We start from the raw sequence: 18067 nt of genomic DNA on the forward strand, positions 1-18067 counted from the left end.
TCTCAGAGCCAAACTGCAGAGGGACAATGATCATTGTAATAAGATAAGAAAAATCAATTCTCTATGAAAGATTTAAGTGTCAATTTTTCCCCACACGCTGTTAAAGGGCGGAACAGTGGACAAATAGTCTGAATGTAGTTTAATTGTCTCAGTTTTTTAAAAGGATGCCATCTATTCCAAGTACAGAATGCAATCTTGAATCCACACCATGGATGCCAGAACAATACAAGTAGGGTTGTGGAGAGATACAATGTCTTCTTGTCTTGTGAACTGCTTTGCCACAATTTCCAACAGTTGTCAGTCCCTTGCATTTCATTAAGGTGTGTCCAATATCTTAAAGAATTTATAATCTGAGGCTGTACATTAAGATATATGAACTTTTTGCTTATGTAATCTGGATGGACAGGTTTATTTAAAGCCAATAAAAAAATCAGTAATAATCTGTGGCTTGAAATTTACATCATATTACTGACAAAATATCCGTATCTTTCTTCTTTCTATTCACTCTTTCCTATACTTTCTGTGTGAAATTATGTTTCTCTTGAAGTCATAAGTTCTGTGAAACTCTGTCAAGTTTGTTCACTTTGAAATAATGCATCTCGGCAGGAGATAGCAGCCCATCATTGGAATCTCATTTCTGAATCTTTTCCTGTATGTATTTAGTTTTTTGAATGTAGAAATCAAATACCTTTTCATCACTACTTGCTTCACAACTAAAATTACATTTTTGACAATTGATATGTCAGTATTTTCTGGTTTAATTGTTACTGTTGTCTCCCAGGAATGAGCTCTTTAATTATTTTAGGGGGAGGGGATAATATACCGTATTTACTCGAATCTAAGCCGCACCTGAAAAATGAGACTCGAAATCAAGGAAAAAAAAATTTCCCGAATATAAGCCGCACCTGAAATTTGAGACTCGAAATTCAAGGGGAGAGAAAAGTTTTAGGCCGCACCTCCAAATCGAAACAAAGTTGGTCCATTGCAATATGAGACACAATTTAGGTCGAATGAATGACGATACAGCTACAGTAGTTTGGTTCGAGTCGTAAGCTTAGCAGTTAAGCTTTACCAGGTAGCCATTGCTATGCGTTAGGCGCTCCGTCCGTATCTATACGGGTACCCTTCCTTTTTCACATGCTTCATCTGGTTTGAATTGATTGCACATTTTTCTTTGATCTGATAAGTGCCGTTCTCTTTGTTATAGATGTTTACGTCACTCGAAGCTAAAAATGAATTACTGTACTGTGTCGTGCATTGTTTGTCGCGGCATGGCTTGCTTTTGTGCGCGCTACCGCGGCTTACAATAAAAAAAAAAAGAGGAATTGTCTCATAACTGAAACAACGACAAAAGAATGCTATTTGTTGTTACTTACACAGCTGCTTTCTTTGATAATGATCAACAAGAACCAAATAATAGACTATGTATGATAGATGTTCTGAACGAGAGTTTAGCGAAAAATTTTCTCAGTTTGAAAATCTTTGCAGGCGCCTCTTTAGTACATTCTGCACAGAAATTAGAGTCATCTTAGATTTAAAAATCTAGTCAATTTCTGTGCTTCATTTCTGTCTGTATCACTATTAGGCATAAGAATAATACGAATATAAACATGACATGATATGTATATTCTTCCGTGTTTGCTGTTGTCTCACTCTAGTTTCGTAGTTTATTAGGCAGACAGGATTTAAATGAGATAGCAGCAAACACGAAACAATACAAGGCAAAATGTTTATATTCATATTATTCTTATGGCGAAGAGAATACTGCATGTGATTCAAAATTCATAAAAGTTCCTATTAGCAACCATCTTTTCTCACAGGTAGGAAAAAATTCAGAACGTAGAGTTGGCCATATTGACAAACATCCCAAACAGTCCTGTCACTCGGATTTTCGTAGTCCATTGGAATTCTGCTACATTCGAAGATGAACAATGCGGAATTTTTATTTACTTCGTTGGATAATATATGAAAATGCAGTGGGCAAAATTTGGAGCGGAGAAAAAAAAAGCTCGTCTTCCACCTTTTTTTTTTAAATTTATTTACTGACGCAGAGGTTTTGGCGCCAGTATTTATTTTTGTGCCAGCAAAGCATGCCTGTGTAGTGCTACATATATCCGACGGCAGAAGTTAGTTGTGGTGGCACCTACCAACATTTTTCAGAACTTCCGCTTGCTATACACTCGATTCTAAGCCGCAGGCGGTTTTTTGGATTACAAAAACCGGAAAAAAAAGTGCGGCTTAGATTCGAGTAAATACGGTACTAAGCGAAGAACTCAAATGTCACATCTTTGATACAACTACTAGTTTTTACTAACAGTTAATGAAATAATAGGAAAACATAACATAATGCAGACAGTTTTGCAATCCCTCGAAGTTTAATAGTGTTGTAGGTGTTGCAGAGGTAATTCATTAACACATGTTTCTACCTCAGCAACCATTAAAATACTTGAAAGCACATCTAACCTAATTCAGAGGTTTTCGATTCATGTTCGTACCATTAATTATGATTCAGGCAGTTCAGGCAAGATGTCTATTCTCTGTTAGATATTATGGTCCACAGCTTAAGGTGAAAAGAGGAAGGTAACACTGATCAGCTATTAGTGCGCGAGCTACAGATTCACCTAACCTGAAAGCAATTAGGTTACACCTTTATTAACAGCCTCGATCTTCAATTTGAGGCTCTTACAATTTTTGGAGAACCCATATTACTCTCTATAGCTTATCAATAAACTGTAATGTTTACTGAAGTATGAATTTTCTTAGAAGCAGCTTTGTCGACTACCTTTCTTCCTCCAATACATTTTAATGAACTCATTGTATTCTACAGAGTACTGTAAACCATTTACACTAGACCCATTTTTTTAAAATTGTATAATTTATACCATAAGCAGTGCTTGATTTGTGAGGTTTGTGTCAGTCTGCCACACTGGTACCTCTGATAAAAAATGCATTAAAATAACGTTTCAAGATGTTTGAATTTAAATTACCCCCCCCCCCCCCCCCCCCGGGCCCCCAACTCACAGTACTAGAACTTTTTTTTTTTAATACAAATCAAGCACTGATTATTGCTATGCAGCACAAAAGAGAATAACTATATCTTAACACTTACCATTGATATCTATAAGGTTTGCACTTTTTTGCTGAATTACTGCGTAAAATTCTCTTAGATTTGAAATTTTACCTACAACCCAGTAATCACTCATGGTTTTTAAAATAGTTTCTCCAGTTGTTGACATCCTGAGGGGACAAAAATTAAACAAATTTTCTATATAAATGGCATGGCTTATGGAAATTAGAATGAGTTAAATAATTACAGCAACACATAATTGTTATCTGAAATATAAAATAAAAAAACTTATCTGGATCAGAAATAAAGATTAGCACTACATATTATTAACCAGCCATTTCACATTTAGGACACCTTTCAATAAATGTTATCAAACAGAAAATCTAATCGAGTAAACTGCTAAAATTCCAAGGTAATGGAATGGATGACCAGGATTTATCATTAGGAGCCAAATTTCCTTAGAGTAGAACATACTAGTCAGGTTCCAGAACTAAATGTTCCTTATTCAAGGAGGTGAGACAGGTTAGTTGGGGAAGACTGGAGTGAGGAAGGGGTGGGAGCAAGGCTCTAAGATTCTAGGTTTGGAGAAACCCACTACACAATAGATGTTTCCTTTCTGAAGATGAGAAATTTACATGGAAAAACTAGGCTTACTATTTCCTACTTTTTAAGTGTTTCTATGGACAGTACTAGAAAATTTCCCTCTAAAAGATTAAGTACTGGTCATCCATTCTGTTTAGATGTTTTAAGTACATCATTTCCCCTCTGTATCCCAAAAGTACAGGGTTATTACAAATGATTGAAGCGATTTCACAGCTCTACAATAACTTTATTATTTGAGATATTTTCACAATGCTTTGCACACACATACAAAAACTCAAAAAGTTTTTTTAGGCATTCACAAATGTTCGATATGTGCCCCTTTAGTGATTCGGCAGACATCAAGCCGATAATCAAGTTCCTCCCACACTTGGCGCACCATGTCCCCATCAATGAGTTCGAAAGCATCGTTGATGTGAGCTCGCAGTTCTGGCACGTTAAGAAATGCCGAACATCATGATGGAAGTGCGGTGGAGCACCATCCTGTTGAAAGATGAAGTCGGCGCTGTCGGTCTCCAGTTGTGGCATGAGCCAATTTCCCAGCATGTCCAGATACATGTGTCCTGTAACGTTTTTTTCGCAGAAGAAAAAGGGGCCGTAAACTTTAAAGCGTGAGATTGCACAAAACACGTTAACTTTTGGTGGATTGCGAATTTGCTGCACGAATGCGTGAGGATTCTCTACCGCCCAGATTCGCACATTGTGTCTGTTCACTTCACCATTAAGAAAAAATGTTGCTTTATCACTAAAAACAAGTTTCGCACTGAACGCATCCTCTTCCATGAGCTGTTGCAACCGCGCCGAAAATTCAGAGCGTTTGACTTTGTCATCGGGTGTCAGGGCTTGTAGCAATTGTAAACGGTATGGCTTCTGCTTTAGCCTTTTCCGTAAGATTTTCCAAACCGTCGGCTGTGGTACGTTCAGCTCCCTGCTTGCTTTATTCATCGACTTCTGCGGGCTACGCGTGAAACTTGCCCGCACGCGTTCAACCGTTTCTTCGCTCACTGCAGGCCGACCCGTTGATTTCCCCTTACAGAGGCATCCAGAAGCTTTAAACTGCGCATACCATCGCCGAATGGAGTTAGCAGTTGGTGGATCTTGGTTGAACTTCGTCCTGAAGTGTCATTGCACTGCTATGACTGACTGATGAGAGTGCATTTCAACAACAACATACGCTTTCTCGGCTCCTGTCGCCATTTTGTCTCACTGCGCTCTCGAGCACTCTGGCGGCAGAAACCTGAAGTGCGCCTTCAGCCGAACAAAACTTTATGAGTTTTTCTACGTATCTGTAGTGTGTAGTGACCATATGTCAATGAATGGAGCTACAGTGAATTTATGAAATCGCTTCAATCATTTGTAATAGCCCTGTACATTTTATAAAGGTTAAAAACTTATCAATTGGGAGAGATCACTCATATCATCCCATAGTCATTCTAGCCATCCAGCAAAACCAATGACAGTCCATTACAGACTCAATTAAACAGAATATGAGGTTACTTTATTAGCCACAAAATATGGAACTGTGACTAAATGGTTCTATAACAATACTCTGTGCAGCCCTTTTCTCTGATCAACACAGTAAACATAACCTATATCCAGCTTTCGATTACACACAGCTACACACATTACGATGCCAAAAATCTCTTCTATGACAACTCAATTTTTACATTAAAATGCTGGATATGCAAAAATTATAGCAATTCCACGTAAACAGTGCATGTTGATACATATCATGTGTTACAGTTGCTTTTGGTTATGAATGAAATGTTAGATGTGCCTATTGATCACCTATACTGGATGGATACGAATGGACTCTGTGTAATCATGTCATAAATTGAGATTTTCTTTGCTGATATAGATAACATAATTTTAAAAAATATTAAAATCATTAATGGTCTGACAAACACTGACCAAAGAACCATCAAGTCTACCACAAACAATCAAAGGTGTCTCCCATATCCTAGAATTCAATTTTCTTAGAAACTGATAGTGTCAAAAAACAAATGGTGTGGAAATGTAATTATTGCTCTTAGAATAATTACATACAGTGTCATTTTAACATTGGGTACAATTTTAGCAATAATACTACATTTAATTAAAATTCTCTTAATATACCTTTTATATCTTATTTACACATAATTTAATTTTGCTGCCTTAATCAATTGTATACTTATTGTTACTTCAGAACACTTGAATAACTTTGTTTTAAGTGTGTTTATCATACCTTTCCTTATCAGCATTTATGTCTGCTAATAACCTCAGAACTTCAGGTGTAACTGCTATGTTTCCTGTTCTTCTGTTATCAAGATGAACAGTTGTTTTCTGAGCCAAATTAAGTTGGTTAAAGTATACAAATTTAGGACTAGAATCTGGTGAACTTGCACCACTGTTAGCAGCTTGTTTAGAACAGTGTTCTGCTACTTCAGACACCAGTGTTGTCAGCTGTGGTCCCAAGAATATATCAAGGCGTTTAAACAGATCCATATTCAGTATTAATGAACCTGTAATGACATTTTTCATAAAAGTACGTAAGACATTAGTTTCTTAATCAAAGACAAAATGTGAAAGCAGATCACCAAAAGGTCCTTAATGAATACCACAAAATATACCCAATTTCCTCATAAGGGAGTGGAAAGTAACTTATCAAGCCCACATTGAAGATGTAACAAGGGCAGAGGGGGAGGGGGGGGGGGAGGAGACATGCTTTTATTCATGAAATTAAGACTGTACATTCATAAAATAATGTTCTGAAACTGGATATTAAACACTCCCAAATCAATCCTAAGTTCAAGCAGATGTGTTTCATGTACTCCACTTTCATTTTTACATTGATAATTAAATGCAGACTAGTTTTAATTTGTTATACATACTTCCGAGCTAACAAATTACTTCTTTATTTTGTTATACAATGAAACAATTAAGAAAAACTGGTTATGCTCTTGACACAAAAATCAGATAAGTAAAGGAGTGATTAGATAAAGTTGTCATCAACCTACAATTGAAATTCACATCAACCAACATTGCCACCAGGTGAAAGAGTTGATAAGAGACGAATCAACATTCCTGAAGTGACTGGGGATCAAAGTCAACACGTTTGGATCTGTAATCTGACAATTTACCATGGAAACACCAAGCCACACTAAGGAGTGAAGGTTACAAATTATATCCAATTCAGCTGTAAATCATTTATAAGCGATTTCTGCAATGTAATATGCATCCTAACAATATGGGAAATGTCGCATTAGGCTCTGAACTCTATGCCTGACAAATGCGCCTTTCCATGAGATTGTATCCACTATCTTCACTACAATGTTACAAGATTAATGGAAGAACAAGAAAAAATATTTACAAAATTACATTTTTTCATCATTTTTTACCATGGCTGAAGTTTCATGTAGCAAAACTTTATCTGCTAAATCTGCGTAGCAGTAATAACTATAGCTGTGGCAATAATGAAGCAGAAAGTGACTTGTCAAACTACAGTTTCTTGGATCACTACAAGAATATTTTACTGAAGCAATAATAACAAAATTATGAACAACCTGAACTAATAAAAAGCTGCCATGTGTAATTCTGACAGGTCACAACCCTATGTGCAAAATACTTCATGTTCTACTTACCATCAATGAAGAGACAAACTGTTGCACTAAGAGCTCGATAAACCACTAAGTGAAACATTTCAGTAGATGATTCATGGTTGATATACACTTTAGGAACTTTCCCAGTACTACTAGTACCATCTTGTACATTTTGGGGCCCTGTAACAAACCTGTAATGTGTGGACAATATGTTTCATTACAGAGAATCTGAGCCAGATAATTATATTACAGTTATGGCTACATTTCTTAGATTAATAAAAACTGTGAAATGTTGAGAACATTGCATTTTGCTGTGTCTGGATCGTTTGCAGTATTTCCTTCTCACAACATTCAAATAGAGCACTCTTTGAATTGTATTGATAGGAAATCTGAAGTCAAATTGCAGAAACAAAACAACTACAGTAAAACCATCCAACACAACTATAATTCATATATATGAAAGAAAATATCACTTGAATGAGTTCACTTATGAATGAAATGTAATTCCTTTACACTTTAGACTATAATCAGAATGAACAGTACACCCGTAAATGATGCAGGTAGGCATTTTGTTTTACCAAAACAGTTCCATCACAAGCTTTTGTTTGCCCATTCTAAGATGGCAGACATTGGCTTCAATTTTGTGTTGTCATAACAACTCCACTTATTACACCTCCATGTTGATTAACTAGAAACATTCTGGATTGTTTTCATAAACAAGGGCAAAGTAACGTTGGTACATGCTGTACAACAAAATAAGTCAATTGTCAAATTGAGCTAGAGAATTTTTATACTACTTTTTAAGTAGCTGTGTTCAGTGTGTGTAGTTCAACTGGATCAATAGGAATACTTTGGAGTCAAAATTTGAGACCAACAGAATTTTTTAGCAAGTTTTGGACAGTTTATAAAGCACACGCTTCCTAATTTTCCACAGTAAGAAATTTCTGATTAAATTACAGGTGACTATACTTCTCTTGAAGACTTTTTGCGGATGATGCTATAGTATATCAAGAGGTTGTAACAATGGAAAATTGTACCGAAATGCAGGAGGATCTGCAACCAATTGATGTGTGGTGCAGGAAATGGCAATTGAATCTCAATGTAGACAAGTGTAATGTGCTGTGAATACACAGAAAGAAAGATCCTTTATCATTTAGCTGCAATGGAAGCATTTAATTCCATAAATTATCTGGAAGTAGGCATAAGGAGTGATTTAAAATGGAATGACCTTATAAAACTAATCATTGGTAAAGCAGATGCCAGACTGAGATTCATTGGAAGAATCCTACGGAAATGCAGTCCGAAAACAAAGGAAGTAGGTTATAGTACACTCGTTCGCCCACTGCTTGAATACTGATCACCGGTGTGGGATCCGTACCAGATAGGGTTGACAGAAGAGATAGAGAAGATCCAACGGAGAGCAGCGCCCTTCATTACAGGATCATTTAGTAATCGCGAAAGCGTTATGGAGATGATAGATAAACTCCAGTGGAAGGCTCTTCAAGAGAGACGCTCAGCAGCTCCGTACAGGCTTTTGTTGACGTTTAGAGAACATACGTTCACCGAGGAGTCAAGCAGTATATTGCTCCCTCCTACGTATATCTTGTGATGAGACCACGAGGATAAAATCAGAGAGATTTGAGCCACCGGCCGCTGTGACCGAGCGGTTCTAGGTGCTTCAGTCTGGAACTGCGCGACCACTACAGTCAGTCACAGGTTCGAATCCTGCCTCGGGCATGGATGTGTATGATGTCCTTAGGTTTTTTAGGTTTAGGTTTAAGTCTAGAGGACTGATGACCTCAGATGTTAAGTCCCATAGTGCTTAGAGCCATTTGGACCAGATTCGAGCCCACATAGAGGCATACCGACAATCTTCTTTCCACAAACAATACGAGACTGGATTAGAAGGGAGAACCAATAGAGGAACTCAAGGTACCTTCTGCTACACACCATCGGGTGGCTTGCGGAGTATGGATGTAGATGTAGACATCTATTTGAAGCTCATTCTTAAAATCCAATAACAGATGAAAACATCAATGTCTACAGTATTAAAGTGGATAGTCAGTGATTACAGGTGTAGCTGACATCACAGGTATGTTAGAAGAAAGAGTATGGTAAAGTTTACATGGAGAATTAGCAATGAGATATCTCTGTGCAGGATGGGCACTGTATTTCTTGAACACTAAGCAAAAGCATATTTAAAAATGAATTCTTAACATTTCCAAACTGCTTTAAAAAGATCCACCTGATTTGTACCTATGGATGACGCATGGGTCCACCAATTTACACCAGAAACAAAAGCAACCAAAACAGTAGGTTTACAGCAATGACCTTGCACAAAGAAGAGGTGAAATCAAGTTTTAACTTTTTATTAAAATTCCAAAGTATTTAATTTTCATAAGCAGTTGCCACAGATGAATCTGCCTTTGTATTATGGAGCTCATCAGTATGCTATATTTGCCTCAAGAATGCTATTAGAGTTACCACTTCACGCCCATAGTTAGAAACATTTGTTCCAGTAACTTACTCCTTAAGGAATACAGCTGTTCTTGTTATGTACTGTGGGGCATACTTCCCTAGTTTCTCTATCATGGGGAGTATAGCTGGCACTGCTATTGGCTCACAGAACTACACTTTTCACATATATTCATCTAGTTCCCGGTAAAACTGTACACGGATAAATGTAATTTTCTGACAAAGGACACATGCATTCATCTGGCATATGTTTATTGGCTGTACACTGGGATACTGTACTGCCTAAAACCCATTTGCACCACATGGCCCAATTATTAGCACAAAAAACTGGCACTTCTAAAGCATATTTGTTACTGATATCAAACACTTGCTTTTGACAAATGGCATGATTAGCCGTCCCATTAGCCAAAGTGAAAAGTATCTATTTAACATGATACTGAATTGATCAATTTATGGGTACTGCTTTAACATTAAGATTACTGATAATGGTCTTTGGCCAATGATTTTCAAAGACATATGGTCTGTTGTCAACCCAGCTAATTAACAATGTGCAATCAATAATTATGTATAACAAGACCAGCACTCTGACATATGTTCTTATCAACAGGGAAAATACTGACTGGACAAAAATTCAATAACACTACTGCAAACAACCTGGGCCTTACTCCAAACAACCTGGATCTACAGTTCACAATTTCTTACGAGACCCCCCCCCCCCCCCTTAACAAAAAAAAAAAAAAAAAAAAAAAAAAAACATTGTTGTAGTGACAAACTTATCTGTAGTGTAGCCCGACATCTATTTTCGGCTGGAAGGTGGTGGTGGTAATCTGGTCGAGACAAAGACAACAAATGTGAACACCAAGAAAAGGTTGAAGTAACAGACTGATTTGTATGTAGCATAGCATATGTTCACATTTGTGGCATAGTTGGCAAACTTTGACACATTTAATGCACTTTTTGTCATAAAAACTAAAACTGGATTATAGACAACTCTCTGGTGAATTTTCTGATGCATATTATCAATGGGTATTTATACAAATAACAAAAATGAAAGAGTTCACAATGAAGTTTTTAGTCAATTTTCAAATAAGGCATTCTTACTAGTGTTGCACAAAATTCTTCATCTGTGCTCTGCAAATGACCATGAGGTGCGCGGCAGAGGGTATGTCCCATTACACCACTTATTGCAGTAATTATTCTAATGTTATTCCTATGATACCTATGTAAACGATACATAGGGAGTTGTATATCCCTAGAGTAATAATTTGAAGATGGTTCTTGAAACTTTGTTAACAGACTTTCTTGGGGTAGTTTACATCTCTATCTTCAAGTGTCTTCCAGTTCAGTTCCTTCAGTATCTCTGTGACACTCTCCCACACATTAAACAAACCTGAGACCATTCATGCTGCCCTTCTGTGAGTCCTATCTTGTACTGATACCATACACTTGAGCAATATTCTAGAACCAATTGCATGAGAGATTTGTATGCAATGTCGTCTGTAGGCTGACTGCACCTCCCAAGTATTATACCCACAAAATGAAATCTACCATCTGCTTTACCCAGGACTGAACCTATGTGATCATTGCATTTCATACCCCTAAAAAGTGTTACACCCAGGTTTTTGTAGGAGTTTGCCGATTCTAACAGTGACTCACTGACATTGTAGTCATATCATCTACCTGGTTGCCCTGATCCAAAGCTTTCAGTATGTCATGTGGGAAAAGTGCGAGTCGAGTTTCACATGATCGATGTTTTTGAAATCCATGCTGGTTGGCACTGAGGAGGTCATTCTGTTCAAGATACCTCACTTGTGCTCAGAAGTTCCAAGATTCAACAACACATTGATGTCAAGGATATCAGATAGTAGTTTTGTGGATCACTTCTACTTAGACTTCTTGTAGACAGGTACGACCTGTGCCTTTTTCCAAGAACCGGAAACTTGTTTTTTGTTCGAGAGCTCTACGATAGATTATGGTTAGAAGAGGGGCTAACTCAGCCACAAATTCACCATAAAATCTGACAGGGATTCCATTGGAGCCTGAAGCTTTGTTCAATTTTAATGATTTCAGCTGTTTCTCAACACCACTGACACTAATACTTATTTCATTCATTTTTTTCAGTAGTACAAGGGATCAATTCGGGCAATTCCCTTGGGTCTTCCTTTGTAAAGGAACATTTGAGAACAGAGTTAAGCATTTCAGCTTTTGCTTTGGTACCCTCAGTTTCACTGGACACTAACTTTAGTTATGCTAACAGCCTTACATATGACCAGAATTTCTTTGGGTTCTGTGAAAGATCACTTGTCAATGTTCTGCTACGATAGCCATTGGAGGCAGCACACACTGTTCCCTTGACAGCCAAATCCATTTCATTCAGTATCTATCTATAGCCCTATGCTTCGTTTTTCACATATTACACAGTAATCTCTGTTCCTTTCGAAGTTTCTGTGCATGGTCAACTATTCTTTTAAATTTGAGCCATTGTTCCAATACATATTCCTGGTTGGTTGGTACTTTGGTTGATTTGGAGGAGAGGACCAAGCAGTGAGGTTATTGGTCCCTTTGGATTACGGAAGAATGGGGAAGCAAGTCGGCTGTACCCTTCCAAAGGAAATATCCCAGTATGAAGCAATTAAAAGGAAATCACAGAAAACCTAAATCAGGTGGCCAGATGCGGATTTGAACTGTCGTCCTCCCGAATGTGAGTCCAGTGTGCTAACCACTGCGCTACCTTACTCAGTTAGATATTTCTGTCCTGTGCAGAAAGTTTCAAGTTCCTCATTGAGAATATGACACTACTGAGTTTTTTTTATCTAGTTTACTGAACATATATATATCCTTCTGCTTGTTTTAGTTGTTCTCTGCACATTGTTAATCATTGTTGCCACAGCTGGTTACTGATACCAGTTACGATGAGGACATCCTCATAGAGGTCAGGTCTATTTGTTGCCATTAGATCTAATATATTTCCATCATGAGTGGGGTTCCTAACTATCTGTTCTATGTAGTTTTCAGAGAAGGCATTTAGTAAAGTTTCACAGAATGTCTTATCATACCCACCACTAACAAAACTGTATTTTTTCCAATTAATTGTCGGATGATTAAAGTCTCCGTCGATTATTACAGTATGACTGAGGAAATTACGACAAGTGAACTTAGGTTTTCTCTGAAGTTTTCGGTTACATCAGAAGATGAGTCTGGTGAACTATATACGGATCCAATTATTTTATGCTCACCTATGATACTGAATCTTGCCCACACAGTTTCACAAGCAGCTTCAATTTCTACCTCAGTGGATTTGAGTTTCTTGTCTACTGTGAGAAATACACAATGTCCATTTTCCATTTGCCTAACCTTGCCTACACTTAAATTTTCCCCAAAATAGCTCACTGCTATCAATTTCAGATTTCAACCAGTGTTCTGTACCTAGTATTACATGAACTTCACTAGTTTTCTCGAGTGCTTCAAACTCTGGCACTGTGTTGTGAATGCTTTGGCAGTTTAGCATTAGGATTTTAATACATCCATCAGATTGATACGTCTGGGTTTCCTCCAGCTATCATCTGAACTGGATGGAGAGCTGCCTAATCTAAAAAACCTTGTGTGCACCCCACACTTGGTCAGTTAACTCAGTAGCTGCCTCTGTTGTGTAGCGCACACCTGACCTATTTAGTGGAACCCTACAGTTCTGAACCCTACAGCAAAAGCCCAGGAATTCGCAGCCTAGCTTGTCACAAAACCTTCAAAGTCTCTGGTTCTGTCCTTCCACTCAACTCAGAACCAAAGGATCACGATCAGTTCTGGAGACAATGCTGCAAATTGTGAGCTTTGTTGAAACTCAACATTCAAGGCTGGTCTCCTCAACCTTCTCTGTCAGTCACTGGAATGACCAAAGAATGACCTCTGAGCCTACATGACATGCATAATTTGCTACAACGTGCGCCACAATCTGCAGCTGGTTGCATCCTATTCCCTCAATGGCTGCTGGAACAGCCTCTTCAACATGCTGAATGAAGGCCCCCAGGCATGCACACTGAGTGCACCTCAAGTCCTTTTCTGTCTCTTGCTGCCACTTCCTTAAGGGGTACCATCATTCACCACACATTTGAACCGCTGATGATTAATAGACCTCTATCCTTCTGTGTGTGGCTCCTCCTGATACCGCACAAAACAGGTTTCCCCAAAACTGGCTCAGTTTGTTTCAGTTTCAGTGAAAGACAGCACCTCAAACTTGTTGGTACAACATCCTGAGTACTCCTAGGTCTCCTAGATCTACCACTGACACATCAGTTGCAGTCAAGTGGACAGGTAATGACAGGTCCTGTAGTTCCTGCAGAGGAGACAGGACCCGAAGGAGAGGATAGTACTTGAGGTACCTCTTGTATAGGTATCACAGGTACACGACGCTCGGGAGCTCTTTCAACACATTGATTCGCAGCAGCCATCAATCATTTGACAGCACTCAGGGCAATTACCAGCTGCTTACAAACGTTAAAAGTAAGAAAAAGTTTATGTGTAACTGAAGTATCTTAATATGTTTAGTACGAATTATATGTTACAGTCAAATGGCATTTCTGGGAAATTTTAAGCAGCTAAAGCAAACATAGAGGAGAAAGATTCATTGAGCAACAGTCAATATGTTACAGAGGCAACCAAGCTCAGCAGATTTTAATCACTAGGTTGTGAGCTTAACAAGAAGCATATTTACCTCACTAAGCATATTATATTTTTGGAAGACATTCAAATTGGCATGGTAGCTCTCTCAACTAGTCATCACTCTGGAAGCTTTCAGTACCACGAGCGATGGTGTATACTATCTGATCTAAAGTACCCAGACACCTATCAGTGGAAATCAATTTGGGGTATATCTATCCTTTGGCTTTATGATTGCTTCAGGTCTGCAGTGGAGAACTTGAAAGAAGTGTCAATGTCTATGGAGGAATGGCTGCCCACTCTACCCCGAGAGCTGAACGCAGTGATGTTGGTTACTGGCATCTGGAGCAGAATTGATGTTGTTGTTGATCCCAAAGGTGTCCCATTGGGTTCAATTTGGGTCTCTGGGTATGCCAGTTTATCTCAGAAATGTTACTGTTCACACACTATTGCCTCACAGATGTTACTTTATGACAGGGTGCACTTTCAAGCTGATACAATCAATCATTGTGTTTGAACAGTTCCTCTACTGACAGTAGTACATAATGTTGTCAAATGTGCTCATATCCTCACACATTTAGCATTTTCTTAAGTGCAATAAGCGCATCACATCTTAACAGAAAACATAACTGTACCATTAAACCTCCTCTTCTACACGTCACTCTTGGCATTACAAACGATAGCAGTAATGCTTAAAACTGTGTGCTGGACAGAGACTCAAACTCGAGACGTTTGCCTTTCGCGGGCAAATGCTCTACCATCTGAGCTACCCAAGCACGACTCACACCCCGTCCTCACAGAGAGAGAGAGAGAGAGAGAGAGAGAGAGAGAGAGATTGTTTGTTTTTTTTTGTTTTAGGGCGCAAAACTGCTATGGTCATTAGCGCCTGGTCCGTGACTTAGGAAACAGTAAAAACCGAAAACGGAAACCAGCAGCAATGGGAACGAAACTCAAATAATTGGAGAAACTAAAAGCAGAAGGAAGGCTTAAAAGTCCACTACAGAAAGGGGTTGGTTGTCCCCAAAAAAGCTTCAAATGACTGACGTCATTTCACTGGCACTAATAAACTCGAGAGCGCGATCGGCCGAGCGCGTGTCATCTGCTAAAATTGATGATATATCAGGAGACAGCTGTAGACGGGCGCGTAACGGAGTAAAATAGGGGCACTCAATTAAAAGGTGTCTTACCGTCTACAGCTGAGAGCAGTGGGGACAGAGTGGGGGAGGATCGCCGCTTAAAAGATGTCGATGGCTAAAAAGACAGTGCCCTATCCGGAGTCTAGTTAAAATTACCTCCTCCCGACGACGCGTTCGGGAGGAAGAGGTCCAAGCACAAGGAAGAGCTTTCACGTCCCGCAATTTATTATGGGGAAGTGTCGACCAATGTGCGTGCCATAAAAGAACAACACGACGACATAAAACGCTCCGTAGATCGGCGAAGGGAATCGATTGAATAGCTGGCCGAAGAAGAGAGACTGCAGCCTTGGCTGCAATATCGGCCGCCTCATTTCCACAGATACCAACGTGTCCCGGGAGCCAGAGGAACACCACCGAGACGCCCCCCAGGTGGAGCAAGCGCAGACAGTCCTGAATCCGGTGGACCAGAGGGTGGACAGGGTAAAGAGCTTGGAGACTGAGGAGAGAGCTGAGAGAATCTGAGCAGATAACATACTGCATCTGCTGATGGCGGCGGATGTAGCGGACAGCCTGGAGAACAGCGTAAACCTCCGCAGTATAAACCGAACACTGGTCAGGAAGCTGAAATTGATTTGGGGTGTCGCCAACAATATAGGCACTCCCTACACCTAACGATGTTTTCGAGTCGTCAGTGTAAATAAATGTGACTTCCTTCATTTGGGCACATAGAGCAGCAAATGCCCGACGATAAACAAGTGAAGGAGTGCCAGCCTTGGGAAATTGACAAAGGTCACGGAGCAGGCAGATCCGGGGACGGAGCCAAGGCAGTGCTGTACTCCAAGTTGTCAAGAAGGTTTTAGGAAAGCGGAAGAAAAGACAATGGAGCAGTTGACGGAAGCGGACTCCCGGTGGTAGTAGGGAGGAGGGGCAGCCTGCATACCCTACATCAAAGGAGGCGTCAAAAAAAATGTCATGGGCTGGATTAGCAGGCATGGAAGACAGATGGCTAGCATAACGACTCAGAAGGACTGCTTGCCGATTGGACAGCAGAGGTGCAGCAGTCTCAGCATAAAGGCTTTCCACAGGGCTGGTGTAAAAAGCTCCAGACACTAAACGTAATCCACGGTGGTGGATAGAGTCGAGACGCCGAAGAATAGACGGCCGAGCAGAGGAGTAGACTATGCTTCTATAGTCCAATTTCGAGCGCACTAAGGCGCGATAGAGGCGGAGAAGGACCACTCGGTCCGCTCCCCAGGAGGTACCATTCAGGACACGGAGGGTGTTGAGCGATCGCAGACAGCGAGCCGAAAGATAGGAAACGTGGGAGGACCAGCACAGTTTTATGTCAAACATAAGACCAAGAATTTAGTGACGTCCGAAAACGGAAGGTGGACAGGTCCTAGATGTAAGGAGGGTGGAAGAAACTCCTTACGTCGCCAAAAATTAACACAAACTGTCTTACTGGGAGAAAAACGGAAGCCGGTTTCGGTGCTCCAAGAGTAGAGGCGATCGAGACATCCTTGAGGACGTCGTTCAAGAAGGCTGGTCCGTTGAGAGCTGTAGTAGATCGCAAAATCGTCCACAAAGAGGGAGCCCGAGACATCAGGAAGGAGACAATCCATAATTGGATTTATGGCAATAGCAAACAGTACAACACTTAGCACGGAGCCCTGTGGTACCCCCTTTTCTTGGGAGAAAGTACGGGAGAGAGTAGTGTTCACCCGCACTCTAAATGTGCACCCTGCCATAAATTCGCGAAGAAAAAGGGGCAGCCGACCTCGAAAGCCCCAAGAGAACAGTGTGCGGAGGATGCCTGTCCTCCAGCAGGTATCGTATGCTCTCTCCAGATCAAAAAATATTGCTAATGTTTGGCGTTTCTGGAGAAAATTGTTCATGATATAAGTGGAGATAGCAACAAGATGGTCAACTGCAGAACGATGCTTTCGGAAACCGCATTGGGCAGGTGTTAAAAGACTGCGAGACCCCAGCCACCAAGCTAAACGGCAATTCACCATACGCTTCAAAACCTTACAGACACTACTCGTGAGAGAAATGGGGTGATAGCTAGAGAGGAGATGTTTGTCCTTTCCAGGTTTTGGAACAGGAATGACGATAGCTTCCCTCCATCGTCTGGGAAAAGTACTGTTGGTCCAAATTCGATTATACATGTGAAGGAGGTAATGCAGACTATGGGTTGATAAATGCAGCAACATTTGGATGTGGATACCACCCGTTCCTGGGGCGGAGGAGCGAGAAGAATCTAGTGCATGTTGGAGTTCCCGCATGGAGAAAACAGTATTATAGCTTTTGCAATTTTGAGAGAAGAAAGCAGGAGGTTGCACTTCCGCTGCACGTTTCTTCGGGAGAAACGCTGGCGGGTAATTTGAAGAGCTCAAAATCTCAGCAAAGTGTTTACCCACGGAGTTAGAAATTGCGACGGGGTCCACTAACGTATCATGCGCGACAGTGAGCCAAGAGACCGGGGAGAAACTAGGCGCGCCTGATAACTGTCGAAGCCGACTCCAAACTTCCGAGGAGGGAGTGAAGGTGTTAAATGA

The 18067-nt window shown here is 40.0% G+C and overlaps 1 protein-coding gene across 2 annotated transcripts in view; it reads right to left on the reverse strand.

Annotated features, from left to right (window-relative positions):
* The window catches only part of LOC126184595 (vacuolar fusion protein CCZ1 homolog), a 73078-nt gene that overhangs the window by 41194 nt on the left and 13817 nt on the right, over positions 1 to 18067 (reverse strand). For both annotated transcript variants that reach the window (XM_049927040.1, XM_049927049.1), the window contains 3 exons: positions 7288 to 7436; positions 5892 to 6168; positions 3110 to 3237 (listed from right to left, as the gene is read on the reverse strand). In XM_049927040.1, the coding sequence (XP_049782997.1) occupies positions 3110 to 3237; positions 5892 to 6168; positions 7288 to 7436 (554 nt within the window). The remainder of the gene's footprint in view (positions 1 to 3109; positions 3238 to 5891; positions 6169 to 7287; positions 7437 to 18067) is intronic.

The sequence above is a fragment of the Schistocerca cancellata genome, chromosome 1 (assembly GCF_023864275.1).
Source record: "Schistocerca cancellata isolate TAMUIC-IGC-003103 chromosome 1, iqSchCanc2.1, whole genome shotgun sequence".
Lineage (NCBI taxonomy): Eukaryota > Metazoa > Arthropoda > Insecta > Orthoptera > Acrididae > Schistocerca > Schistocerca cancellata.